The 19122-nt window shown below is 44.1% G+C and overlaps 1 protein-coding gene across 9 annotated transcripts in view; it reads right to left on the bottom strand.

Annotated features, from left to right (window-relative positions):
• Positions 1-19122, bottom strand: part of Adarb1 (adenosine deaminase RNA specific B1) — a 125637-nt gene that overhangs the window by 27340 nt on the left and 79175 nt on the right. For 3 of the 9 annotated variants that reach the window (XM_057794393.1, XM_057794394.1, XM_057794400.1), the window contains 5 exons: positions 13822-13896; positions 9448-10382; positions 4202-4316; positions 1479-1647; positions 664-842 (listed from right to left, as the gene is read on the bottom strand). In XM_057794393.1, the coding sequence (XP_057650376.1) occupies positions 664-842; positions 1479-1647; positions 4202-4316; positions 9448-10382; positions 13822-13849 (1426 nt within the window). In that variant the 5' untranslated portion in view covers positions 13850-13896. Of the gene's footprint in view, positions 1-663; positions 843-1478; positions 1648-4201; positions 4317-9447; positions 10425-12300; positions 13465-13821; positions 13897-19122 lie in introns of those variants that run through there. The other 6 variants (XM_057794395.1, XM_057794401.1, XM_057794397.1 and 3 more) reach the window with 5 other exon arrangements.

Below are 19122 nucleotides of genomic sequence, written 5' to 3' on the forward strand. Positions count from 1 at the left end.
ATTCTGAGTGATAGATACTCAGGTGCTTGTTATACACTAACTTTTGTATTTTTATCATTTCAAAAATAAATACAGACAAACACAGAAATCCATAGGAGTATGTGAAGGTATTTCCAGTGATAAGAAGTGAGTTATAGGAATATGAATGACTTTAATCTTTTTAATTTTTTTAAAGAGTAATAATTATTTACAGTGAGTATTGCAGTTTTTATAGCCAAGGAAATCCATTTGCAATTCATGGTGCTTCGGCCTGAGAGTAGGAATGTACATACAAACTGTTATAAAACCACAGTCTATTGTTGGCCTCACAAGGACGGGACAGACACTAGGGGCCTTGATGGCCTTTGTCCACCTCCTCTGTGACATAGCCTCAATGCTCAGTCACACATGCCTCAGTCAGCACTTACTGGAAATACAGGGGTCACTTAGGGGTTGCGTAAGGCCGGAAATGCCTTTGTTCCACTCTAATTACTTAACCAAAATTAGCACCTTTCTTTTAGAATTAGCATTTTTCATTCATAAATTTTAGATTAATTTGGAAGAAAGAATTTGTACTCTTATCAAATCCATACCTAAGGCTGAAATTTAAAAAAAAACAAAAACAAAAAAGAACACTGATGTGGATGTGTTCTAACACTACATTATATTATGTTTCTTAAAAACCTGTCAGCTGGTGAGAGTCTGGCGTCATACCCTCTAGCACTGGCTCGTGCGGAGAGAATATTCTGGCATCTCCACAGGGAGAGGTGCTGATGTACAGGTGGAACTGTACAGTATCTTTCAGCCGGAACCCACCCCGTTCTGACTTCTGAAAGATGGACTTTTTCTGGTCTTCTTTGTTACTGCAAGGGAAAAGTCATGAGAGTGACAATTAAAGGTGTGTGCGGCCAACAGGGGTCTATGGTCCCTTCAGTGATTAATATGTCATCAATTGTGAGTGACTATTTCTTCACGGGTGAGACTGCAAGGTGGAAAGACCACATGGGAGAAACGGCATTGTCAAGAGGAACAGTCAGGTGCAAGGTCAGCTCTGACCATGCCCAGTGATAAACTGAAGATGACCTTCTCTACCAGGCAGTTTAGGAAGACATGTTTATATTCACAATGCATGATTCACAATGCATGAGACAAAAACCACCATCTCAAGTAGGGACTTGAAATTTACGGATAGGTTATGATTCTCAGTATGAATCTTATGTAAGTATGCTTGTTTGTGTGTGTGTGTGTGTGTGTGTGTGTGTGTGTGTGTATGTATGTTTATGAGTTAGTTCACTCTAGTTCATAACTGAGCATCATGGGAGAGTGGGACCTGCTCAGACAGCATCACAAGAGAGCAAGGGTTGGCATTAGTATTCCTCACACAGTTTTAGTCTTGAGAGTTCCTAAGTGCTTATACAAACAAGTCAAGTCTATGCAATGCTTTCTGAAAGAAAGTATTTTTAAAATAGCTTCCTTCACTTGTTTATTCCTAAACTTACTTTAAATAAAGCTCAAGTTGTGCATAAAGAAACCTGAGCAGGGACCTTCGGGAGATTATCTCTGCATGGCAGTCATTTAGTGCAAGGCCACGGTCACTCATGTATTCACCGTTGATACATTTCGTCCCTGTTGAAACACTTATCACCTTGGCATCTTTGACGTCTGTACCTGAAAGACAGGAGAGTGACTGGCAACTAATGACACTGGCCTGTTTGACATATGCTCTCGGCAACTGGACTACTTAGGGTCAGCTGAACACTTAACCTTGTTTTCATATGTCTCAGCGTCTCCTGATCCCTACCCAAGAAATCTGAACCTTAAATAGGTTCAGACTTTGTTCTGTACCACTTCCAGGAGGCTACTTTCCTCACCCTGTAGTCTATACCCTAAACTTCATGTGGTCACTTCCACTGGCATGCAGGGGTGTTTGAACATTCACCCTTGACTATAGGTAAGAAGCACTACACAAATTGCCTGGAATTAGCCTCTAAAGTAAAATATTAAAGAGACTAGGAGGAACAGCTTAAAGGCCCAAGAGTACCGAGGCCCACATTTTTATTAGTGATCTTTCACACTCAACCATGCCAGGAGTGAAATACACAATGTAACCTTCAGAGAGGGAAAATCATGATTAAATCCTATGAAATAGATCACTGACCCAGACATGCTACAAAAACCTGGATATGAAAGGGGATGTGTCTCAGTGGTAAAACATATACCTGACATGGGTAAGGCCCTGGAATACAGCCCTAGAATAACAACAGAAAACAAATCCAACAGCATCAACAAACCAATCCTGAGTATGACCTTCAAGCAGACTCGCTGACTGAAATAGGTGTGTTCTATGTGCTGCGAGGGCTGATTGTTAACTGTCAACTTGACAGACTCTAGAAATCACCTAGGATGTAGGTCTCTGGGCACATGTGTAAGGGCTTATCTAGATCAGGTTGGCCTTTGGGCATACCTATGGCAGATCTTTCTTGATTAGATTGAGATGGGAAGACCCACCCACTGTGTACAGCACCATTCCCTGAGCTGGGGTCGCAGACTGCATAAAAGGGAGAAAAGGAAGCTGAGCAGAACATTCGTCTTCTCTATTTCTTGACTGCAGATGCAATGTGATCAGCTGCCTGCAGCTCCTGCCAAGTGACTTCCCCACCATGATGGACTTCTTCAGCTTTGAGCTGAAGTAACTCCACCTAAGGTGCTTTTATCAGGATATGTGATCACAGCACCAGGAAAAGGAGCTAAGACACAGGCTATGCGGGAGGCACTGTGCCATCCAGCCAGCGAGAACATAAGCCTATGTGTCCAGTTCCGTTCTACTAGTTTCACACGCACATGAGCAAAAAGAAAAACGGCCATAGAAAGATAGAGAAGACCGCCAGGCGGTGGTGACCTTTAACCCCGGCACTGGGGAGGCACAGCAGGCGGATCTCTGTGCGTTTGAGACTAGCCTGGTCTGCAGAGCAAGTTCCAGTTCAGCCAGGGCTACACAGAAACCAAAAAGATACAAAAGGCTAGTCCTTCAGGTGATTGGCATTATTAGTCTTTTCTGTTTTCTGTAACAGAATTCTTGAGAGAACAATTTAAAAGGGAATATTAATTGTGACTCAGAATTATAGGTTTTAGTCCAACAAGGCAAAGTGGAACAGAACAGCTTGTAGCAGAGCAGTTCATATATGATGGTGACCAGGAAAGGGGTGTGTTTATGAGTGTGAGTATGTGTGTGTGGGTGCAAATGTGAAGGAGAGAGAGGAGAAAGAGAGACAAACAGAAAGACAGAATGAAAATGATATGCTTAGATTAATGGGCTTCCCCTTTTGCCATTTTTAAACTCTTTTTGAGCCATTAGCCTATGGGATGCTGCCAGACACTTCTGGGCAGGTCTTCCATCCTTGTTCCTCTCTGGAATGCCCGCAGAGACACACCACTGTGGTGTGCTTTACCAGCTTCCAAGGATTTTCAGATTTCACGTCACTCTGATGAGGGGGTAGTGACACCAATAAGGCACAAAGGATCCACGCTTCTACAGAAGCCAGACAGTACTATGCTGTTTCTAGAGCATATTGGGTTATAATGATGTCATATGGTGATATAGCATGCTCTCTCCAAAGGAAAAGACAGGTTAAAAAGTTGAACATTTTGGGGACTAAAGAGATGGCGCAGTAAATAAGAGCACTTGCTGCTCTTACTAAGAATCCAGGCTTAGTTCCCAGCACCCACATGGCAACTAAAACATCTGTAATTACAGTTCCAAGAAAACTGGAAGCCCTCTTCAGGCCTCTGAGGGCACTGTATGTGGTAGACTTATACACATACACGTGCACACACACTCTCTCTCTTTTTTAAAAGTTGAATATTTTGGGTTGCAGAGGCAGCCTGGTCTACAAAGTGAGTTCCGTGAGAGTCAGAGCTGTTACACAGAAAAACCCTGTCTTGAAAGCCAAAAAAGTTGACTATTTTGGATGAAGAGTTTGTTTTACCTAAGTTAGCTTTTTTTTTTGGAGGGGGGGGCAGTTGCTAGGGATTGAACTCAGAAAACCTGACTGCTAAACGTGTGTCCTACCCACTAAGCTATGTTCTCAGTCTAAGGAGGAAAAGGCTTCTGATGCATAAAAACAGAAAGAATAAAAGGCAATTTTCTGTTGGTGTCACAAGAGAGCATTTATGCTTTTCAAACCAGACAGCAGACAGGCTGGACAGTGAGCCAGATGCTTACCTGTGGTCATCACTACTCCAGAAAGCACTTTCCTTCGTGCGTGGGGAGAGGAAAAGTTGTCTGTCAGGTCGCTGAACTTACCCAGGACCAGGCGTGAGACAGCATCTGCCAATACCTGGGTGAAGAGCAGAGACCAAGTTTAGGGCCAGGGGATCCCTGTGGCGGAACCACTCTTTCTCAGTGTCAGCAAACTGCTGTCTACTGCAAAGAAGAATCTTATGGTCTCACTTCTCCTCTAGAAAACCCACACAGGCACACCCAGCAAACAAGGGTGTGTGTGAATGGTGGGGGAATGGGGGCAGGGAGAAAAGTCATCAGTGTAAAAGTTTTACCTAGCATGGATCCTGTGTGCTATACTACTAATGGCCTGGCAACTTGGGTGCACTAGTGCAATTGTGGCAAGACTGTTACTGTTACTTTACAGTTGAACTGGAGGCCCACTCTACACAAGGAGATTCATGCCTGGCACTGTAAACCTGTCCCAAAGCCCATGGCTGGGGAGCTCACGGCCTTAGAGATGTTTTGCTAAATGGACATGCTGTCAAACTGCCTTGTAAATATTTATGCTTAAGCCGGGCGTGGTGGCGCACGTCTTTAATCCCAGCACTCGGGAGGCAGAGGCAGGCGGATCTCTGTGAGTTCGAGGCCAGCCTGGTCTACAAGAGCTAGTTCCAGGAGAGGAACCAAAAGCTACGGAGAAACCCTGTCTCGAAAAATCCAAAAAAAAAAAAAAAAAATTTATGCTTATACTCAAAGACCAATGCTGCTCTTAGTCTTTGAGAAACATGTCTTTGTGCAGCCTGCAGCGGTGAGTGTAGAGACTGATAACAGGTAAAAAGTGATGGGAACCAGTAACTGTTGAATGCTTAGCCCTGAACAGAATGTCTCTATTATCTCCTGCAAGGCTAAGAGAACATTGTGGAAAGGGGATGGAAAAAAAAGTAGGAGGTGGAGGATATGAAAAAGCGCTGAGAAATACTGTCTTCTAGACATGACACAGCTTCTGTAACCACTCCCTGCCTTTGGAAGAGCATTAGTGGTTACCCACACAATGCCTGAAAAAGGCTGGGTTCTGTCAACATTCTATTATGGATGGGTGTATTAGCTTCTTTTCTTGTTGCTGTGGTAAAATACCCTAGCAAATGCAGTTTAGGGGAGAAAGGGCTTATTTGGCTCACAGGTTACAGTCCATCATGGCAGGGAAGTCATAATAGCTGGAGCTTGAGAGAACTGGTGACCTTATATCCACAGTCAAGAGCAGAGGGCAATGAACTGATCCATAATTCTAGTGCTCAGTTTGCTTTTTCTATTCTTAGACAATCTAGGTATCCCTGCTGGGGGAAGATGCTACCCACATCGGGTGGGTCTTCTCCCCCATTAATTGATATAACCAAGATACCCCCTAGCCCCAGTGCCCCAGGCCATCCTAATATAGATAATCCTTCATGAAGACTGCCTTCCCAGGTGGTTCTAGATTATAACCATAATATTGAGGGAGAGAGTGGCTCCGAAGCTCCAGCTATCCCTAAAGAACTATAGGAAGTTAATGGTGGCTGGGGGAGAGGAAATCATTTTCCTCGGTGGTGTAGCTACTGGTAAATTGCTCTTGCTCAAGTAAATAACTCCTTACCCATACTCGTGCAAGCAATCCTAATTAGACACAGTGGGTCACACACAAAAAGAAAATGATACGAAAGTAGGAAGAGAGTGTGGTGGTTTGAAAGAAAATGGCCCCAAAGGGAGTTGGCACTAATAGGAAGTGTGGCCTTGTTGGAGTAGGTATGGTCTTGCTGGAAGAAGTCTGTCACTATGAGGCTGGGTTTTGAGTTCTCCTTTGCTCAAGCTGCACTCAGTGAGACAGACCACTTTCTCTTGCCTGCATATCAAGATGTACCCAGCATCATGTCTGCCTGCACATCGCCATGCTCCCCACCATGAATTGTAAGCTACCACCTCAATTAAACGTTTTCCTTTATAAGGATTGCTGTGGTCATGGTGTCTTCACAGCAATAGAAACCCTAATGAAGGGAGCTTGTTGGGAAGGAATTTAGTGAGGGTGGGGAAGGATAAGAGAGGATACTGGGAGGGAGGAAATGATCAGAGAAATAGATATGACATTGTGGAGAATGAATTTTTCAAATGTATATTTTTGTGATGTGGGATTCCCCTCTGTATGCTGTGAATATCATTGGTTAATAAAGGAACTGCATTGGGCCTATAGCAAGCTATAAGGGAACAGAGCTAGGCAGGGAAAACTAAACAGAATGCTGGTAGAAAGGAAGCAGAGTCAGAGAGAAGCCATGGAACCACAGCCAGAGACAGATGTGCTGAAACTTTGCTGGTAGGCCACAGCCTCGTGGTGATACACAGATTAATGGAGATGGGTTAAATTAAGATGTAAAAGTTAGCCAATAAGAAGTTGGAGCTAATGGGACAAGCAGTGATTTAAATAATACAGTTTCTGTGTGATTATTTCAGGACTAAGCAGCCAGGGCTAACTAGCGGCCTCCTCCAACATTTTTGAAGTTTTAATTTCATATAAGGGCAGGCACAGCTCCAAGTGACTTTGCTGCAGAACTGCGAGCCCCTGACATTATGGTATGTATACTGTGAGATATGGGAAACTGAAGAACACACGTACCTCTGACTCTCTGAAAAGGCCTTATGGACCTCAGTCTTTGTGGCTGGGGCTGTACTTAACAAAAGTGTAAAGATCCTAAATGTAGTTGGGCACAGCAGCCTACTCCTTTAATCCAGTACTTGGGAGGCAAAGGCAAGTTGATCCTTGCAAGTTCAGGACAGCTTGGTCTCTATAGTGAGTTCCAGGACAGTCAGAGCTGCATAGGGAGACCCTGCCTCAAAAAACAAACAAACAAAACAAAAACAACAAAACAGAAAAAACAAAGAAAAGATCCTATACCCCAACCACTCACCTTCAACAACACACATAAGGGTGAGGACCTGCTTTACAGTTGATTCTTGACAACACCACACTGGCAAGCCTGCGATAGCAGAGCCACGGTTGTGGTATGGCCAACACTGTCTGACTTTATATCCCCACCCCAGCCTGGAATATCAGAAAGGCAGATAGACCTCAGGCCGGGGATGCTTGGTCCAAGCCCTTTAAGAGATATTTTAGGGAAAAAGCAAGAATTTACATCTATCCTGGAATGCAGGTCCTGAGTCTCCCCACCCTGGACCCCTGCATATAACCACTGAGATTGGTCCTGGAAGTCCACTCTGAAAAGACTTTACTGTCTTCATCCTCTGTGTTTCATAAATTTCTGAGCTACCCTGGGGCTTTAAAAGGGGCAGTTCTGGTTGTGCCACTGAGCAAAGATGTGACAATACAGCTCTGTTGTTCTCAGACTCTAAGTGGCTCTAAATTAGAGGTCTAGAAATTAGTGTTTGACATCTTAGGACCCAGAAGGAAGCAGCATTAAGAGGCAAGGACCAGACCAGCCTACCTCAACATGACTAGATCCTGAAAAATGCCATTTTCCTCCCCAGGTCAGGAGCTCAGTCCTTTCCACACAAAGCCACTGAGGCAGCCACTCAAGAAGACAGGGCTAGCAGGGTGTGGTGGAGTACATGCCTTTAATCTTAGTACTCCCAGAGACAGGCAGATCTCTAAGTTTGAGGTCAGCCTGCTCTATATAGAGAGTTCAAGACCACCAGGGTAACATAGAGAGACCTGTCTCAAAACAAACAAACAAATGACAACAACAAAAAGCAGGGCTGAGGCCACCTGTCCTCAGACCATCTATGTGCTTTCCCTCTGTGGGATCCATGGCATCTGAAAGAGTTTCAGTGGTTTGGCTACCACTGTCAACATTAAAGGGAGACAAGCCACATCAGATGGAATGTTAAACTCAGGCCAACAGATTTTAATAAATCCAAGTCTGGAAATAAAAGTCACTTGGGATCTAGTACCATTAGTTTGTAAAATAACCAATAGACTACTTGGTTATTTTATTCTTGAAGGGATGTTAATAAAGGACCAATTGGGAAATAAGTACACATCACAGAAAGTCAGTAAAACACCAAATTCGTTCCTCTAGACTAAGCTGTACTTGGTTGCTTTAGGCAAAGCAGAACAAGTCTTTTTTTAAAACCAATATTTGGGTTTAAACCCCAGAACCTGGGAGACAGATGCAGGCGGATCTTGGTGAGTTCAAGGCTAGCCTAATCTACATAGCAAGTTCCAGACCAGACAGGCCTATATAATGAGACCCTTTCTTTAAAAAAACAAAACAAAAACCAGCAAGGACTATGGTCACCTCAGCTCTAGCTGTATCACAGGCCAGAGAGAAAGGGCCACACCTGACTCCCAGGAGAACACAAACCTTCCTATTCACCGCATTTGCTAACTTGTTAATTCACTAATTCTGGTCAATTGCTTCCACACTAAAGAGCACTTTGACAAAAAAGAATTAAGATAGAACACTGAAAAACAGATCAGTGAAATCTGGGATTCCAAGAACCCAGACACAGTCAATGATCTAGGATTTGATGAGGACTGAAGGTCCTTTTCCCTTCTTCCTCCTTCAGAGACCCACCCTGAGCTACTCCAACATTTCCTTTCCTCATGGTGAGTTTTCTGTGAGGGGCACAAACTTGAGTAGCTGTCCATGTCCAACTGGAGCAGGGAGAAGCCCACACAGATGCCACAGAGGAAATTTGGCACACAGAAAATCCTAGCAACTGGCACTTTCTAGAGTGTTTATGAAAGAGCTCCTTGCCACACATCTTGTCCTGCCAATATGTTCTCTACTGCTCTGGGGCTAGTGTCCCATCACCCTGACCTCAATAGGGGCCTTCAGCTGCAAACTGGCCAGCAGCCCTTATTCTGGGCACGATTTCTCTGTGAAATGTCTCAGGGGATGCCCCACTGAACAAAGGACAAAATTCCAGAGTCTGGGCTCCCGGCTAGGGAGTGAGGGTCCCTTTAGGGCAAAATTAAATGGAAAGGCAATTGTGGCTGTCCTGGTGCGATTCCTGAGGTATCCCTGCTCTGCACTGTCATGACTCTAGTGAGCATAAATCAGAGGAGATTAAATCAGATTCTCAATGACCAAGTGACCATGTGAACTGAGACAAAGTCACTCCATAGTCAGACTTACCAACAACTGTTCCTGCTAAGTGCTTAGTAACATTGGAATCAAAGTAATAGTGAAGATTGAAGGCTGCTTAAAATGTCATCAAGGGAAACGGCCACTCATTTGCAAGCACTCATTTTTCCTCACCTGTGGCAAATGCAACTGAAGACCCTCGCTGAGAACAGGCTGGCGAGATGGTGTTTGGTCCAAGTGTAAATTGAAGACAGTAGCCAAGGCAGACTGTGCAGCCCGGGCCTTGGCAAGCTTCTTGTTTCTCCCTGAGCCCTCAAAGAACTGGCCATCTACCACCACGGACATGACAAAGCTCTTGGCATGGCTCTCCCCGCTCTCAGAGAGGAAGTCATACTTCAGCCCTGGACGCAGCTCATTCAAGATCATCACAGGATTCTTCCCACTTGGGGGTGGGAATGGTGGTGGGATGGGCAGAGGAGGCTGGGTGAGGCTGGCAGGCACTGGGGAGGCTGACAGGCTAGCATCTCCACTTGAGCTGAAGGAGTCATCTCCATTGGAGCCTACATAGAAGGGTGGCTCTGACTTGTCTGGAGTCTCGAAGCCATTAAAGAGTGTGTCAGGGAAGTCGGCCTGGTCAGATGTGAAGTCTGTGTTCACAGAGAGGGTCCTTCCCATGGCCAGGTGGGCCTCAGAGGCATTGGGAAACTGGACAAAAGACCTCAGGGCCTTCTCAGCGGCATGGAGTTTTGCCTTTTTCTTTGTAGGGCCAGAGCCCTCAAAGACTTGCCCGTTCACTTCCACAGACATGACAAACAGAGGCGCATGCACGGGTCCTGTCTGGGATAGCAGCATGTACTGTAAGCCAGGTTTGATCTCGTTCAGCTGCATCAGGGCATTCTTGGGCAGAACCGGCCCTGGTGTTTTCCTTCGCTTCTTCAGGCGGTACTTGGAGTGGCCATTGCTGCCCTCCTCTAGGGGCCGCTTCCTGCTGGTGCTACCACCACCCCCGTTGGAGAGCGGAATAGCCTCGCCAGGCCCAGGTGTGCTGCTGTCCTTGGGGGGCATGTTGTCCAGATTGCGGTTTTCCTTAACATCAGTGCTGCTGGAACCTGTGGTGCCCAGAAAGAGTAACTTACAACGCCTTCGTTGCAGGATCTTGTAAATGCAAAATTTATAGATTCCTTTATCTCTTTGTAGCTGGGTAAGTGATGTGTGTGTGTATATTTCCTTCCTTAGTGCAATTGTGAAGAACTACACACTGACCGAAGACATAGCTGTTTGGGGCTGAAATGCACTTTGAGGTTTTGGGGTTTTTTGTTTGTTTTTTAAACTAACACCTATTCTCTCTTCTAGTTCATTTATCAATTTCTTCTGCATTAGAAGATAAAATGTTTAAATTATTTTCTCTACCAAAGATATCCTAAATCTTTCTAACTTACCAATGTTAGATGTTAAGTTAATCCACAAAGACTCACACTAAGGCTAATGAAGTGGCCTCTGAATCCATCAGTCACAGGCATTTATCTCAGCATTGTCTTCTTTTGCAAGAATACTGACCTTAATTGACAGCAATGTTTAAATCCCAGCACTTCTCCGCAGAGGAGGTGCCACTTAGAAATGTGTCTTCACAACTTATTTGGCTCTTGAGGCTCCAAATACCTAACAAACATCTGATTATTTGGTTTAGTTTATGAATCAATCATAGAAAACTGGTTATATAATAAAAGTATTATGACTTTATAGATTTATTTTTGAAAAATAATGTATACATTTAAGTTTTTTTCATTATATATCAGTGCTATTTGCTCCAGAATCTTTAATAAATTTTATCTAGGAAACTATATAAGAATGAGATACAGAACTGGAGCAGCAGGTAAGGTGTGATCCTAATTTTACAACATGCCACAACCCTGCCTTTCTAAAGACAGTTGGTAGGTTTCCAGAATAACTTGGTGATTTTACGTTTCAAATGTACTTTACGTGGCAAAATAAAAGATGATTTTGATATTTAAATGGGAAATAAATGTCAGGCATGATTGTGCATACCTGTAATTCTACGACTCAGAGGGGAGTTGAAAGTCAGAGGAAAAACTGGCTGCACACAGCCATGACCTTGTCTCATCTTCCCATCAAGCAAAAAGAAAAACTATTCTTTCAAAGTGGGGAGTGTTCAGTCCTCCCTTTAAGTTTATTAAGCTTTCTTTAAAAAGTAACAATAATTTCTCTTTTATCACTTGGTTTTGCTGTCTTGTGCAGTGTGCCTGTGCAATAGGGCTGTGGAGTGTTTACTGAGATCTCCAACCACTAGCTCCAAAAATCCAAAGTAAATCTTAATGGATGAACATATTCCTAAATATGGTGGCTCCAGGGTCTGTTTCCACTATGCAATACACCAACAGATTTTCTTTATGTCAAACAATCTGAAAACACTGAAAATGTTCCTCAGTGAGCCTGTGGGCAGGGTTAATGTGAGGAACGTCCTGGCTGTAGCCGTCAGTCTCTGGAGTTAAGGATCACAGATGCCCCAGGCCATCATCATTCAGCTGAGACAGCAAAGATGACCCAGATAAACTCAGTCCATGGAAAATCTCATGTGTGAGGTGGAAGAAGGGGTCTCTCAATAGACACCTCTTCCCCAGAATACTCCTGACACACACACCACTTCTCCCAGCTGACAAAGCTAATGGAATGAGCACTAAATTTTCATTTATAACATCCTCCAGCAAAAGACCGGTAGGTTACTCCTTTCGGTACTCAGGGAACAAAAGGTGAAAAGGCAGAGCAGAGACGGACAGAGATTAATAAACGGGGAGAACATCACATACTACATTCTGCTCACAGCTCGAGTTCATCAGTAAACAGTATGACCAGCATAGAAACAAACATCAAGGCACTCCGGCAAGCATTTAGCCAAACATTAATGGTGACAAACAGCCAAATGCCCTCAGAACTAAGGTAACAGTATAGATTATGCGAAAAAAAATACACTTTCTGTGACAGCTGAAATCATTCTCAACTCTTACTCACTTCAGAAGAAAAGGTACCCATCACATGTTATCAAAAAATGCTCCTGAACAAACAAAAATAAAATACTCCAATTAGAGACAGAGCCCACTCTCTGCTGAAGCAGGCACTCTCTCTGCATACCACACTGTTGCATTTAGAATGTGAAGTGAATCACAGTAGAACTTTAACTGCTTTTAAAACCGCAAGAGATATATGACTGACATTTCAAGTTTGCACTAGACCCGAGAGTTTATTTTTATAGGAATATTATTTGGGAGGAACCCTCCTTAGTTAAATTACCCAAGGCTCAACGGTGATGGTCACAGCTGGAGACACAACCCACAGTCCCCAGCCAACAGGTAGCTCGGGGGACACCTTCACATATTCCCCAGGGGAGGGTTACTGGACTGGCACAGCACTGGCAATACTGTCTGAAATGTAGTTTTAGACCTGGCAACACTGAGAGTGGTGGGTGGATCTGCCAGCAAAACCACAGCTTAAAACATCTCAAGAGCAGACCTGAGGAGAAACAACCAGTGAGCTGTAAGCAGTGTTCACGTCAGCTGAGGCAAAAGCATGCCAGCTACACTATTCGAAATGGCACTGGGCAGCTGCTTCATGCCAGCCAGTGGTGATTCTCGGGATAGAGGGTGTCTGCTGCACAGTCCACACCAGATCCAGCACAGCAGTACAGACTCGCCTGTCTCACGCAGTGCTGTGAGGCTCTGGGTGTCCAAGAATTGCAGAGCAACAGTCCCTGCCACTGGGCTGAGTCACAGAGAGCGTGCTGAGCCTGTTCTCACCAGTATACCACCCCCAGGAAAAGCTGCGTGTTCTTCCTTCAGACAGACAGAGCATCTTAGCTGGAAAAGTGCCCTCTTCAAAGCAACTTCCCTTTTAGACCTGCTCCTCTCTGGGACTGAGGGTGGGCAGAAGTGACTGGCGACTCACAGAGAACAACGCCAAGGGAGGAAACGTCGGTGTGCCTGAGGCCCCATCCCTGCAGCCCTGTGGAAGACGATGTGGAGAGCAGAAAAGAGACCCAGTGAGGGTTTGGTTCACACTAGCACCAATCGCGTTCCAGTCTTCACAGACTAAGATCATGTGGACACCCTTCCCTCCAATGCAGGAGCAGCGACTGTGTCTGAAGGGAGCTTTTTGAACTGTTATCCAGTGACCAGGAATCTGAGTCAATCAAAAAGGTTTCCTTGAGTTTATACTGGTGAAAGTTCAGAGCTTTATTTTAAAAACCACAACTTCACATGAAGCCACACAGCATTATGAGCCAGGCACCTAGAGTCACATTTCGGGAATAAAAATGATGGTCCCATGGTGATAATGAGGAATGAAAACACTACATAGGTGGCTGTAAGAAAAATGTCCACAGTAAATATTTATGCCTGTGATATAAAAACCCACCACTGCCAACAGCCCACATCTTGGGAACCACCAAACTAGTCTTATTGATCAAATTTACAAACGCACTAATATTTTAATGGGACATGAACTACTTGGGCACTATGTAATAGGCCTAGATCTTACTCATATTCTCTTCATCCTCTATATCCATGGTAAAATGCTTTTGAGGGTTTCTTGACTGGCGGAGACCACTTCTGTCTGAAAGACAGCAAGAAAAACTGTTTAGTATGTGATCCTGGCAAAATGAGGTATGGCCTCTGTGTGTACTGATCACCACATGCCTGTAATTAAAAAAACAACAACAACATAGATCATAAAAAGTATTGGGCTTTTCCTTCAGGAAGAAATATATTCTCAGTCTCTTTCATCTCCTCTCTTCATGCTCCAGGACACCTGACTTAGGTGCCTTATATGGAAGGACAGTGGAGGTAAGAAAGGGGTTGCCACAGAGGAACCTTATGCTCTACTCCAGGGAGTAATAGGCCACTAAGGATTCTAGACCAGGGACAAGGGGTAAGTCTCCCCCATAAGTGCCTGCTGTCAACAGCTATGTCATAGCTGATCGCAGACTCACAACAAGCTCCAGATGTTCATCACCTCTGCCCCAGTAGGTCTATGAATGGTGATAGTGATGTCACATACAAGACACCTCAAGTAGTTTACCCACACTTCCATTCATCCCAACAGCATGTCACAGGAGAGCAAAATGTATATAGTAACTGAAATCTAATGCAATTTAGTCTAACACAATTCCTTTGCCACACACAATTATTTCATTAGCAGGAGAAACCAAGAAAGGATCTAAAGAAAAATTACAACTGCCAAATCACTGACCAGTTCAAGGTTTTCATCTTCCCAAATATTTCTGATAAATTACAATTAAGAGAAAAAGGATTTGCAAATTTTGAAACCAAATTCCTTTGTAAACAGAGTTTGTTTTATTAATATCAATAAAGTAAATTCCTTGCTTTTAGGGAAATGGTAATTAAATATGCTAGGTAGTACATACACCTCACATAGCACTGCATGATGGAGTTTCTACACAGAATCCTTCAGTCAAGGTTTTCAAGGGGTTCAAGATGGCTCAAGGGTTACAAGCACTGGATGATCTTCAGAGGGCCCAAGTTTGATTCCCTGCACCCACATGGAAGCTCACAACTGACTGTAACTCCAGTCCCAGGAGATATGATACTGGTACTCAGTGGTCTCCACAGGTACTACATTCACATGGTGCGCAGACATACATACATGCAGGCAAAACACCCACACATATAAAATAAAAATAAAATAAATCTTGAAAACTTTTTAGGGTGCTATAAAAGCATTGTCACTTTATATTAATTCATTAAGATATAATTTGAGTATCTATCATGTTTAAAGCAATGCTGGGTACCATAGGAAACGAAAATCAATCAGATAGATTTTGCAATTGAGGAATCCAAACGTTAGCACTGTACAGACAGCTGGCTATGTTAAGGAACTTTTGCTAATAGTTATGGGTGTGGAAACAGTAGTTATCTGTTAGAGGCACACACTGAAGTATTTACAGATGAAATGATGATGTCTAGGACTTATTTCAAAATAGTTCGGTGCAGTTTGGAAAGAAACAGAGAGTCACTGGGCTGGTGACTCTGTAGGGGATGGACATGAAGGGGACAAGCATTCAGGGGACAACACAATGGTGTATATTTTATACGATTCTGCATTGTATGACTCAGTCCTCACTATGCAAAATTTTATTTTTGAGTGTGTGTGTGGAAGTCAGAGAATAACTTTGTAAAGTTGATTCTCTCCTTACACCTTTATGTGGATTCCAGAAATGAACTGAGGTCATCAGGCTTGTACAGCAAGCACCTTTGCCTACTGAGCCATCTCACCAGCCCAAATCACAGTGGAAAGTTTTAGGAGAAAGTGGGGGTTTGGTGATGTATCAAGTGTGGGAACACTGTAGCAGGGCAGGTACCTTTGGAAAGGAAGGGGTAAGCTCAGGAAACAGGGATGTAGTTGTTCATTCAGACAAGTTTTGGCCAGAGGTTAGACCGTAATACTGCAGAGACAGAAAATAAGTGGAGGTAAGTTAAACAGGACAGAGAACAGATTCCTCTGAGAAACCCAGACTATGTGGTAAAAAGGAAACTTAACAGAAAGTTCTTGTTCGCTCAGAGGAGGCATAAGACAGGCAGAGGGCACAGAGGCTTCTTTCAGCACTGATGAGTAACTGCAGAGATCAATGACTGTTCAAAGTATTCTGTACCAAGAATAAATAACTGTGGACTGCTTAGTCATGGGTAGGACACCTACATCACTCCCTCCCTACACACACACACACACACACACACACACACACACGAATGCATGTGTGCGTGCACACACACACACGAACACAAGTACATACACGTGCTCATGCACAAGTGTGCATGTGCATGCACACAAGGCTCAGGGAACAACACTGAACGGGGGTAAGAGTTGGAGTCAGGTATGGAATGGAGTGGAAAGCTGGCGTCGGCTATCATGTGGTTGTTACACTCTTGAACTCACAGCAGTTGTGATTACCTGCACAAGACAGGACAGGGAGGGGCTCATGAGCCCCCCTCCCAAAGGATTTACAGGCAGTTAATAGCTAGTGGTGGAGAGAGAGACGTTTTCTTTAGTGGTATAGCCACTGGGAAGGGATTCATGTCCTGTAAACAAACTCATCTATGGTCCTGGAAACAATCCAAATGAAACTCTTTGAGTCACACACCAAAAAAAAAAAAGTAGTAAAAACAGAGCTAGTTAGGAAGAGGATGGGCATCAGTGGGAATAGGAGGGGACAAGAAAGGATAATTGAAATATGCTCAAAATTCAGTGTGTAGAAGATGGAGAAAATAAACTTTATCTTTTCTTCCTGTTCTGTGATAAACAGCTGAGAACCCCAGGTTTTAGAATAAAATAAGTAAGACAACCAGATCAGGGTAGTCATGCTGTGTCCTAGAAGCCAAGGTGGTACCCAGAAGCTCTGAAATTTCCTTAAACCTCATTAAACTGACTTGGAGAGGAAGAAATTGGAAATTGCAAAAACCAAAGGGCACAGATCCAAACAAAGCGAACAAAACCAACCAATCAAACAAGAAAACAAACCCTGACAAAAGCAACTGTTTCTGGTGAGAGGGAAAACTCACCAACAACACTATCTACTACAGCAAAGCTCACAAAAGAGCCCAGCCTGACTCCATCCATGAAGGGCTCTAAGTAGGAGCCTGAAGTTCTAGGCAGGGGTGGAATGAGACAAGCCCAAGAGGGGAGTCACAAGGTTCACCCCCACTAGGCTGAAACAACTCTGTTAGCCACCTGGCAGGAAAAGGCCACCCATTGCTACCTTACATGGAACTGGGAGTGAAGTAAATCCTTTCCTCCCATGTTGCTTTAGGTCATGGTGTTTTATCACAATAGTAACCCTGTTGTTACTAAAAGATTTTCTTAGGTGGGAAGCAGCAGTGAGTCCCAGCAGAGTTCTGGACTTGCCCCCTTCACCCTACCACTTGCAGTAAGGCACTGTTCCCCTTCCACTTACAGAGTGTGAAAGAGTAGGGCTTAAGTGAACTGGAAGACCCTGAGTCTCATGACATCACATGAACAGACTGCAATTAAAACAAACAAACAAAACAAAACAAAACGCCTATCACCCAGAGAATCAGGAGGGGGGCTGGAGAGATAGCTCAGTGGCTAAGAGCACTGGCTGCTCTTCCAGAGGACCTGGGTTCAGTTCCCAGCACCTACATAGCAGCTCACAACTGTCTGTAACTCCAATTCCAGGGGATCTGGCAGGTCAAACACCAGTGCACTTTAAAAAGAATTGAAGTCAGAGAATCCAGAGGGCACCAACAGTGAGAACAGTCCACAGATGTCAACATAGAGATGACAGACAGGTGGAGTGGTCAGGAAAAGAAATTAACACAGACTTCACCCCTAGGAAAAAAGGAAAAGGAGGGAGGCACTGCAATTTCAGCCCTCTGGGTAGAGGCACAGCCAGATAGCTAGGTCAGAGTCAGCAAGGGACAGACAGCAGAGCACAGGATAGAGCAGAGCTCAGAACAGATCCTCACAGATGAGTCTAGCAGCCTGGACAAAGGTGCAAGAGTGGCCAGCAGAATCAGGACAGCCTTCAACACAGAAGGGAGCCAGGAGAGGTGAAGGCTTAGCAGAATCTTGGCACAGCCCCATACTGCATACAAACATGATCTCAAAATGGGTCAGGGACTTAAATACAAAAGAGAACCATGAAACTTGCAGGAAAACCTTAAGAGAAATTGCTTGGAATCCAGGGCCTGGCAGAACTGTCAGACCTGACAGTGTAAGTGCAAGCCAGGAAAGGGAAAGTTGATAAACCGGACTTTAGAAATAACCCTGCTCTTATAGGCCAGGCTTAAGTACACATTAGGAGGAATCAACTGAAAACCACATATCCAGCAAGGAGGGTAGACAAGAAGATCAACAGTAAAAACAAATATCCAATAAGAAAACTGGAAAAAGTCAGAAAGAAACCATTTGCCACAAAGGGCACACGGGTGGAAATCAAGCACAGAAAAACATGTCCACCGTGCCTGGCCATGAGGAAAATGTAGCTTAAGAGAACTAAACACTGCTACACAATGAAGAGAACATCTCACACAAACACCTCAACTCAGGTGCCAAGAGGACTAGAGCAACTACACCTGTGCCTGCTGGCAGGCGCAGGGATGGAAAAAGCACAAGATGGAAAGAAATATAAAGGAGCCAGGAGAACAATAACTAAACATGAAACTTTCACACGACCCAGCAATGCACTGTGGGGCCTTTATCCCAGAGAAACAAAGGCCTTCATCCTCATTAGCACTGGTTCTCATACTGCACAGGGATCTACATTATCTCACAGGAGAGTTTAATTCAAAGATGGGCAAAAGGCACACAATTAGTCTAATTTCACTTTTTATATAATTAACCAATAGTCAATGTGGGTGGGAGTTGGCTTTACTTAAATGTCTGCTGCAGTGCTGGATGCTAAGGCACAGGAGAGCACAGCCTGGTGAGGACCACCTGGCTTGCCCAGTCTGCCTGATTGTCCTGCTCTCACTGAAATTCTGTAAAGGACAGAATTCTGTGGAAAATGTCTCACAGTAGAAAATAATTGTGCTAAGCTTGGTGGCGGGTGGGGGACCTGTGTGGTAAGAACAAGAGCTAGAAATCCCTGCAGAGCAGAAGCCAGCACCTACAAATGCCAACCCTCGCACCAAAGGTTATAAAACAAAGCAGAGTGAGACGCCAAGAGCTTTACAGCATTTCAAGTGACTGTTTCTTAAAGCCTGAAAAGAAGCTCTTGTGGCCTGAACTATGAACAAGAATTAAAACCACATCAAAAATCCTAAAGGAAGAAAATTCCAGGGATGGGCTTTATTTGATAGCAAC

This window comes from Chionomys nivalis, chromosome 19, assembly GCF_950005125.1.
Source record: "Chionomys nivalis chromosome 19, mChiNiv1.1, whole genome shotgun sequence".
Taxonomy (NCBI): Eukaryota; Metazoa; Chordata; class Mammalia; order Rodentia; family Cricetidae; genus Chionomys; species Chionomys nivalis.